Source organism: Nematolebias whitei, chromosome 10 (assembly GCF_014905685.2).
Source record: "Nematolebias whitei isolate Nwh7 chromosome 10, NemWhi1, whole genome shotgun sequence".
NCBI lineage: Eukaryota > Metazoa > Chordata > Actinopteri > Cyprinodontiformes > Rivulidae > Nematolebias > Nematolebias whitei.
Window position 1 is genome coordinate 6,847,454 of NC_056507.1, and position 9,167 is coordinate 6,856,620.

The 9,167-nt window shown below is 45.0% G+C and overlaps 2 protein-coding genes across 6 annotated transcripts in view; one reads left to right on the forward strand and one right to left on the reverse strand.

The window, feature by feature from the left end:
* The window catches only part of cnot1 (CCR4-NOT transcription complex, subunit 1), a 34,874-nt gene extending 31,704 nt beyond the window's left edge, over positions 1 to 3,170 (forward strand). For 4 of the 5 annotated variants that reach the window (XM_037683274.1, XM_037683276.1, XM_037683275.1 and 1 more), the window contains exons 39-49: positions 122 to 353; positions 442 to 690; positions 814 to 977; positions 1,106 to 1,223; positions 1,322 to 1,423; positions 1,536 to 1,709; positions 1,804 to 1,953; positions 2,023 to 2,203; positions 2,301 to 2,433; positions 2,513 to 2,647; positions 2,726 to 3,170. In XM_037683274.1, the coding sequence (XP_037539202.1) occupies positions 122 to 353; positions 442 to 690; positions 814 to 977; positions 1,106 to 1,223; positions 1,322 to 1,423; positions 1,536 to 1,709; positions 1,804 to 1,953; positions 2,023 to 2,203; positions 2,301 to 2,433; positions 2,513 to 2,647; positions 2,726 to 2,804 (1,717 nt within the window). In that variant the 3' untranslated portion in view covers positions 2,805 to 3,170. Of the gene's footprint in view, positions 1 to 121; positions 354 to 441; positions 691 to 813; positions 978 to 1,105; positions 1,224 to 1,321; positions 1,424 to 1,535; positions 1,710 to 1,803; positions 2,204 to 2,300; positions 2,434 to 2,512; positions 2,648 to 2,725 lie in introns of all 5 variants that reach the window. The other variant, XM_037683273.1, reaches the window with a different exon arrangement.
* Positions 3,171 to 4,821: 1,651 nt separating this feature from the next.
* Positions 4,822 to 9,167, reverse strand: part of setd6 (SET domain containing 6, protein lysine methyltransferase) — a 6,989-nt gene continuing 2,643 nt past the window's right edge. Inside the window, exons 2-9 of the mRNA XM_037682579.1 lie at positions 8,915 to 8,989; positions 8,058 to 8,202; positions 7,844 to 7,985; positions 7,573 to 7,767; positions 7,388 to 7,505; positions 7,140 to 7,320; positions 5,522 to 5,658; positions 4,822 to 5,442 (exon numbers count right to left, since the gene is read on the reverse strand). Coding sequence (XP_037538507.1) covers positions 5,104 to 5,442; positions 5,522 to 5,658; positions 7,140 to 7,320; positions 7,388 to 7,505; positions 7,573 to 7,767; positions 7,844 to 7,985; positions 8,058 to 8,202; positions 8,915 to 8,989 — 1,332 coding nt within the window. The 3' untranslated portion in view covers positions 4,822 to 5,103. The remainder of the gene's footprint in view (positions 5,443 to 5,521; positions 5,659 to 7,139; positions 7,321 to 7,387; positions 7,506 to 7,572; positions 7,768 to 7,843; positions 7,986 to 8,057; positions 8,203 to 8,914; positions 8,990 to 9,167) is intronic.

Sequence of the window (9,167 nt, forward strand, 5' to 3'; positions counted from 1 at the left end):
ATAGATGTTTTAAATCTGATTGTCCAGCAGCTTCTAGTTCGATCCACTCGATTGTAGCGAGTAATGTTTGTTGCTGCCTCCAGTCGTGCTTTTTTAAAATTCATTTTGCTTCTCATCCCAGGCTTCCCCAGCTGATGGATGTTGTTCGCTCCAACTATGAGGCAATGATTGACCGAGCTCAAAGTGGACCCAACTTCATGATGCATTCTGGGATTTCTCAGGCTTCGGAATATGATGATCCTCCAGGCCTGAGAGAGAAGGCCGAGTACCTGCTGAGGGAATGGGTCAACCTGTATCACTCAGCTGCAGCTGGAAGGGACAGCACCAAAGCTTTCTCTGCCTTCGTTGGCCAGGTGAGCTCAGACCCTCTGATCCTCGAACCCCAGCTATCCAAACGCTCGAGTGCTAGCACCGCTCATGTCTCCGTTTCTTCCTTTTCAGATGCATCAGCAGGGCATCTTGAAGACGGATGACCTGATTACGCGGTTCTTCCGTCTGTGCACTGAAATGTGTGTGGAGATCAGCTACCGTGCACAGGCTGAACAGCAGCACAACCCCGCAGCCAGCGCAGCCATCATCCGAGCCAAATGTTACCACAACCTGGACGCCTTTGTGAGGCTCATAGCCCTGCTGGTGAAACACTCTGGAGAGGCCACCAACACGGTGACCAAAATCAACCTTCTCAACAAGGTACAGGAGCCTGATCTAATGTCGAGGCCGAGTCAGGTTTTATAATCTTATTTTATATCAGTGGTTGTTATGATGGATGACAGAAGACTAAACTGTACTTTATATTTTAATTTCTTCTTCCAGGTCCTCGGTATTGTAGTCGGTGTCCTGATTCAGGACCATGATGTCCGTCAAACAGATTTCCAGCAGCTGCCGTACCACCGCATATTCATCATGCTGCTGCTGGAGCTCAATGCCCCCGAACACGTCCTGGAGACCATCAACTTCCAGACCCTCACTGCCTTCTGGTAGGACATCCCTAAATATCCCACCCCTCCCCCGTCTGCATTCAGTTCCAGCCAAAGATGGTCCTGAAGAGTTTCAACCAACTGGTCCATTTGCTTGTTTGACTTTTCTTGGTGCTTCTGTTGTGCAGCAATACGTTTCACATCCTGAGGCCCACTAAAGCCCCGGGCTTCGTGTACGCCTGGCTGGAGCTCATCTCTCACCGCATCTTCATTGCCAGGATGTTGGCACACACGCCACAGCAGAAGGTAGCCAAGAACATTCACCCTCTTCACTCTCGACCCGAACAACAAATGTTCTTTTAAGGAGCAGTATTTTTAACGCTTGGATCGATGTCTTCTTCCAGGGTTGGCCCATGTATGCACAGCTGCTGATTGATCTCTTTAAGTACCTCGCCCCTTTCCTGAGGAATGTAGAGCTCATCAAACCTATGCAAATCCTCTACAAGGTTTAAGTCCACATTAAACTTGAACACTTGTAATTAAGCTTTGAAAAGATTGTCCTAGTGTTTGTTTGGATCCTGTGAACCTAAAACTGCTGTTTGGTTGTGTGCTCATTAGGGCACGCTGAGGGTGCTTCTCGTCCTGCTTCACGACTTCCCAGAGTTCCTGTGTGACTATCATTATGGCTTCTGTGACGTTATTCCACCCAACTGCATCCAGCTCCGCAACCTTATCCTCAGTGCCTTCCCACGCAACATGAGGCTTCCTGACCCCTTCACTCCTAATCTGAAGGTCGAGCTCCTCGCGTCCTTTGACCGCGTTAATATCACTTAAAATGTTTGCATTTGATTCGACTCTGAAGCTTCTCTGAACACTCCTGCCGTAGGTGGACATGCTCAGTGAGATCAATATTGCCCCTCGTATCCTGACCAACTTCACCGGCGTGATGCCGTCTCAGTTCAAGAAGGACCTGGACTCGTATCTGAAGACTCGCTCACCTGTCACTTTCTTGTCTGAGCTGCGCAGTAACCTGCAGGTAGGACCGCTGTCTGTCTGCTCACGGTCTCTTCATAACAAACTTCTAATCTTTCTTTTCGTCTCCCAGGTGTCGAATGAACCAGGAAACCGCTACAACATCCAGCTGATCAACGCTCTAGTGTTGTATGTAGGCACACAGGCCATCGCTCACATCCACAATAAGGGCAGCACCCCCTCCATGAGCACCATCACTCACTCTGCACACATGGACATCTTCCAGAACCTGGCTGTGGACCTGGACACTGAGGGTATGACACTACTGTGATGTTAGCAGTCTGTGAAACCTGAGCCTGGTTTTGTATGTTGAACATCAAGTGGATCGTGTTCTCGTCTGTGTGTTGTCAGGACGTTACTTGTTCCTGAATGCGATCGCCAACCAGCTGCGGTACCCGAACAGCCACACCCACTACTTCAGCTGCACCATGCTTTACCTGTTTGCTGAGGCCAACACCGAGGCTATCCAGGAGCAGATCACGAGGTGAGCCCGTCTGATCTGAGCTCTGCGTCGTAAACTTCTGTGGAGTTCTTCAGCCCAACCCCGTTTGCTGGTCTTCCAGGGTTCTGTTGGAGAGGCTGATTGTGAACAGGCCTCACCCGTGGGGGCTTCTCATCACCTTCATCGAGCTGATTAAGAATCCTGCCTTCAAGTTCTGGAGTCACGACTTTGTGCACTGTGCCCCTGAGATTGAAAAGTAGGTTTCCTGTTTGTCGTGTTGGTGTGAAGTGCAGCTACAGGCTTGATGGACATTTTGGATGTGATGTGTCTCCAGGCTGTTCCAGTCCGTAGCCCAGTGCTGCATGGGGCAGAAGCAGGCCCAGCAGGTTATGGAAGGAACTGGTGCCAGTTAACCTGCGAGCCAGCTTGTAGAGAGACGCCGTGGCCTGGACCCAGCCTGCCGCCACCACACACCTCCTATTTTCCCATTGGCACTGGATAAACTGGTTACCACAGAAGGACTACTGCTCAAAGATGGAGCTGATTTTTTTTTTGTTTTGTTTTCCCTGTTGGGTTGAGACGGAGGGTGAATTTGCTGTTTAAAGAACTTTTTTTGAAGCTTTTGTTGTAAATATTGATAACAGGAGAGCAGGGAAGACAGGAAATTGATGCATTTCACATGTCAGCTAAAATGTATCTTGTTTCACTCACTACCAAAGTCCTTAGTTTGCTTCCTTCCTACACAAATCCTGTTTTTTTTGTTTTGTTTTTTCTGAAGCTGAGTGGCAGATAACTTGAGAAAAAAAAAACTGACTGCCACTTTTGAGTTTCTTTTATTTTGATCTGTTTTTGAGTGGGATTGAAAGTGGTGAAGTCTCAGGTGTGGTGGTAGCGACCGTTTTCTGATGGTTTGTCCATTTGAAACTGGTTCTGGAGGTCTCTCCCTGGCACCTGTAAAATTGTGCAAAGTGATGGTAACAACATAACTTGTATAAAGCTCCAAACTGAAGAACAACAATAGAAGGACCAATACAGCCCATTTTGTAACATTTTGAATGTTTTGTAAATGTATTGGTCCATGTGTTGTATTTTGTAGTCCTTTAGTTCTTGCTACTTAACTGCAGTATGCATTCAGAAAGAAAATAAAAGTATTCAACTGCATTCCTGTGTGGTTTCTTCAGAACTACAGATTTGACATGTTCGTTTAATAAAGCTGTTCAAAGCGTGAACCTTAAACGTAGAGTATAAAGTTAAATACATGAGATGTTCCTCAGAGCCATGACGTAAACATCTGCAGAGCTCCTGGACTGCAGACGAAACCTTGGTGAAATTGCTGACAACATTCTTGAAGCAGACTTGAAATGTGTGTATCTGCAACGACCGAAGTTATAAAATAAAATTCATGTTTTTTGCTTCAAATGCTCCATAGTTTGAGTAAAGAATCGTGGTTTGGAACAGAGTACAGTAGTCCCTCGTTTATCACGGGGGTTACGTTCTGGACACCCCGCCATAAGTGGAAAAACTGCAAAGTAGGAACGTTCCATTTATTTTAGTATTTATTAAGGCTTTACAAACCTGACACAATGTTCTAAAAACCTATTTTAATTTTAACATGGACGTTTCTGTACGGTACTGAAATCAAAACGGATCAAAACTTTCCTTCCATTCCAGCAGAAAGCTACGGCTGGAAGCACTGTTGGCTTCTGGGAAATGACGTCCTTTTGACTGTTGATGCAGTATAGGCTTATTGAGAGAAAACTACAATATAGCTGCATCCGTCCAAAGTAATTTTTTCGTTAACTTTTTACTGTATCCGAGCTTTAGGGCCACGCTAAGAAAAAAAAATTAAAGAGAAAAACGTCAAAATTACAAGAATAATATTACGAGAATACAGTTGTATGAGAATAAAGTCAAAATATTACGAGAATAAAGTCAAAAATATTACGAGACTAAAGTCAATATTACGAGAATAAACTTGTAATATGTCCTGGGTCGGCTCGCACCTGCTGTGGACCATAGACTTATAATACGTAGATGCCTCATTGAGTACTGTACAGCCAGGTCGCCGCCATTTTGAATGTGGCAGAAGTGATGTGTCAGTCATTCACAGTGGCAACATGGAAAAAGCTGAACAAGACTGTTCTTGTTCAAGGTTTATATCTTATAACATATACACACAGACTGCATATATATATATATATATATATATATATATACCCACATGACACCAGAAACTGAGAACATGGATACAAACTTGTGATTTTGAAGGAATAGAAATGTTCTCCCTCATTATCCAGATATTAAACAAAAGGAAAGAAATTGAGTCAATCTTATCTGATGTAAAAAGGAAAAGTTTACTTTGATTTAATGTCAAACAATATTTTTTTTTTTTTAAAAAGGTGTTTGCAAGTGGATAAAAACATCTGGTTTTAACTTTATGACATTTTTCCTCTGGAGTACAAACACTTAAGAAATTAAAATAAGCAGATTTGTACCCTATTCCTAATTATCATCAGCATGTTTTTTAAATCTGGACATCTTTCTGTGATTAGACGAGCTCCTCCGCAGGAGTCAGAAAACATCTGAAGCACTCTGAAGACACCCACAACTTTTATAAGAAAATTTGTCACAAACATGTTCAGATCAGAACTCTTCATGAAAAATGTTATTCCTTGACTGCGAACAGAATTTACTGTCACTTAGAAACTGAAATCACGACTTGGTGAGCTCCATCAGTGTGTACAGGATGGTCTTCTGTCCGAAGCGGACCTGCAGCGCCCTCCTCTGCCGGCTGCTCAGTCCTTCAAGTGCTGCTTTGTCCTCCAGCACGGCCCTGTCTCTGTCCAACAATGTTTCCTCCACTTCTCCGTCTCCGTATGAGCTCAGAGTGACCCGAGCTGCTTCGTGAATTAGTCGTTTCCACGACGCCTCTAATTTAGGAAGACCATCGTTGGAAAAAGCCTGAGAAATGTCCTCATCATCCTCATCATCTTCCTCCCAGCCTTCGTTGTCTTTGAACTCAGACAACTCTTCTTTTGACATGCACAACGCCTGAGGGAAGAAGAGGCAGCCGTGTTTTGTGCGTTCTCTGTGTCGTGCGTCATCTGACATGCTATGTGTGCTCCATCACCTTCAGTGCAGAGCGCAGCTCCGAGTCAGTGAGGCAGCCATGTTTACTGAAGACCAAGGCTTCGTTCTCCTCCAACATCTGACAGAGCACCTCCCACCGCTCCTCCACGAGCTCCCGGTCTGAATCAGACTGAGCATCTGAGAGGGGAGAAGAAGAGCCGAGGAGACGACACTCAAAACGGATTGAGGATTATCAGAAGAGGTCCAAGACTTCAACACTTTTATAGTTTAAACATCTCAGCGGTCGGTTCAACCAACAGGGAACATTTATGAGCATCAAGACCTGTTCTACAAGATTTTTCTTCTTCTTCTTTCGGCTGCTCCCTTCTTAAGGGTTCTCCACAGTGAACTAACTCACACCAAGACTTGACGATTGATTTTACGCCGGATGTCCTTCCTGACGCAACCACAAACCACTGAGCCCTCTGTGTGGAGGGTTTCCAGGAGAGCAGAAGGTGGGGGTTAAGGGCCTTGCTCAAGGGCCCAGAGTGGGACAAATGAGGGTGGAGGCAGGTGTAGATGTTTCACCATTCTCACCCACATTTTGATGCTGTCAGTCCAGGGAGTTGAACCAGCGACCGGCCACCACTCCCCCTGTTTTCTAAAGAATGTTCTGGGCATCCATATATTTCCTCTTTGTCTTTTCCTGGCAGCTGCATTTCTAACATCCTTCTACCAGTATACCCACTGTCCCTCCTCTGGACATGTCCAAACCATCTCAGTGTGTCCTCTCTAACTTTATCTCCCAGTTGTTCAACCTGTGCTGTACCTCTGATGATCTCATTCCTAATCTTATCCATCCTTGTCACTCCTAAAAAGAACCTCAACGTCTTCATTTCTGACTCTTCCAGTTCTGTCTCCTTTTTGTCCATGTCTCTGTCTTCAGACCAGACAACATAGCTGGTCTCACCACTGTCTTGTAAAGTTTTTCCTTTGATCTTTGCTGACACCCTTTTGTCACAAACCACTCGTGAAACTTCTCCATCCACTCCATCCTGCCTGGACTCTCTTTTTCACTTCTTGACAACTCTCCCCATTTTCCTGGACAGTGGACCCCCAAGTACTTGAAGTCCTGCACCTTTGTGACCTCTGCTCCTTGTAGCCTCACTGTTCCACCAGCCTCCCCCTCATTCACACACATGGACCTTGTCTTACTACAGCTGACTTTCGGCATACCTCCACCTCTCCAAGTTCTCTTCCACCTGCTCTGTTCTCACCACAGATCACAATGTCATCTGCAAACATCATAGTCCACGAGGAGTCCTGTCTGACCTCATCTGTTGGTCGGGCCATCACCAGAGCAAACAAGAAGGGGCTCAGAACCGATCCTTGATGCACTCCCACCTCCATCTTGAAGCCATCTGTCTCTCCTACAGCACATCTCACCACTGTCCTGCTGTCCTCATACATGTCCTGTACCAGTCTAACTTCTCTGCCACTCCAGATTTCCTCATGTAACACCACACCTCCTCCCTCGGCATCCTGTCATATGCTTTTTCTAAATCCACAAAGACTGAGAGAAGACTGTACATATACATACATATAATATATATCTATTTATTTTGCGTCATTTTCCTTTAAACTTGAACATTTTTAAACATCGATAAAAGATTTTTCACCTTGTTTGGCAGCTTTGTAGAAGCAGATAACAGGGATGTCTGCCGTGTCGTTGCTGTTGCTTAGATATGACTCTGTGAAGCCGTACATGTGAAGAAGTTGCCAGTTAGCCATCTGCCCGTAGGTGTTAAACACTTCCTTGCCTTTATTGATGGGACACACAGAAACCATCTTCAGACTATCCTAAAGAAAAAAAAAAAGCGTTAGTCAAGGTTTCTGACAACCAGAACTGAAACGTGCTTCTCCTTACAGGCGTGAACTCCAAATTAGCATTGTGGTTAGACACATGGTTCAACATGTCTGCCATGGGAACCATCATCGGAGGGTTGGAGGCCTCTTCCTCATCCTCTTCCTTCGGCTCCTGGAAGCTACAGGGAGGACAGAGAGGGTTAGGAGAGAGACAAAATGAAGAAATTTACCAACGTGCATGCTAACCTGTAGGCCATGACAAAGGCCACCAGTTGGGTGTACAGCTCTAGAGTGTGTGTCTCAGGGTTCCACAGGTCAGGGTGTCGGATCATAAAAGGTAGGACTATGTTTGTGTACTCCTGGGAGATGTTGGATAAGTCCGTGTCCACAGCCTCCGGGATACCTGTTCCTTTCAGCTGTCGGTCTCGCTCTTCTTTGGACCTGAAGGAAGAACATTAAGTGATAACAACGCTTTCAAGTCACTCAACGGATTCTTCAGATGGGATACCAGACACACCAGAACATGGGATGATCCAGCTTTTTGAAGTCAGACCACAGAGACAGGTACGGTTTCCAGTGGGACTGTGAGGAAGTATATTCATAAAGCAGAGCCAGCAGCAGAGGAACCCAGCCAGAGGAGCTCTCCAGAGACGACTTCTCTGTGGAAAAATTAAATAAACTGTATGGAGGAGATGGTCAGGCAGCTCTGAAAACGTCTTCAGAATCGTTACCTTTTTTCAACAAGTCCGAAACTTTTGTAGTTTCCTGGTGGAGAAGAGCAGACCTGGGGATGGTGAATAACACTTCTCCTTTTGCTATGTTGTCTTTCGCCAGCATCCCATAATTTGCTACAGTTTCCTCTTTACTCACATACACCTGGAGAAAAAAAGCTTTTAGGATTAACTTAATTAAATGCATTTAAGAAAGGTTATTTTGTAAGGATGGGCAATGACAGCTGGAGAGTTATAAACAAAATGTACTGTACACCCACTTTTGAAGCTAAAGTTTTGTGTCAGAACAAATAAAAATTGTTGATTCTTATTAAGTCAGAATTAAACAAATACGACTGATGTGGACGATCGAATCTGTCTGAATAGACTCTAGACTAAAATTATTATCTTAAAGCAATGTTCTGTCATGTAACAAGAGTACAGTATACAGATTATAGGCCCGCTGACAAACAGCAATCTGTTGCAACGGCCCGGGAACTGTTGCCTATCAGCAAGAAGGTCTTGGGTTCAATCCCCAGTTTGGACCTGGGGTCTTTCTGTGTGGAGTTTGCATGTCTTTTTCTCTGGGTACTCCGGTTTCCGCTAACACTCTAACACATTCGTTAGGCAACTTCAGGCCCAGGAGGACCTTAAAAAGGACTTACCTGAAGGAAATATTGCAACTTCCAAGAATGGCTGGTTTGCAATTCTTCCTGAAACAATGATCAAAGGTTTTCTATGCCCTTCCATTCAGAGGATTATCAGGTCTTTTAGGGTGAAGTTCAAGTTAGACTTTGGCCTAAAAAACTTTGGAGTTATTTCCTTGACACATTCAAATACCACTGTTGAAGTGAGGACAGTTAGGTTGTAAAAAATACCTTATCACTGAGACGCAGACCAACTGTATGACACCACTGAAGAAAGTCCTGCAGGGGCTCAGAACCATTGTCTACCTGTAAACAGAACCATCAAACAACAGACCATCAGACCAACAGACTATCAGACCAACAGACCATCCAACAGACCATCAGTCCAACAGACCATCAGACCATCAGCCCAACAGACCATCAGTCCATCAGACCAACAGACCAACAGACCATCAGTCCAACAGACCATCAGACCAACAGACCA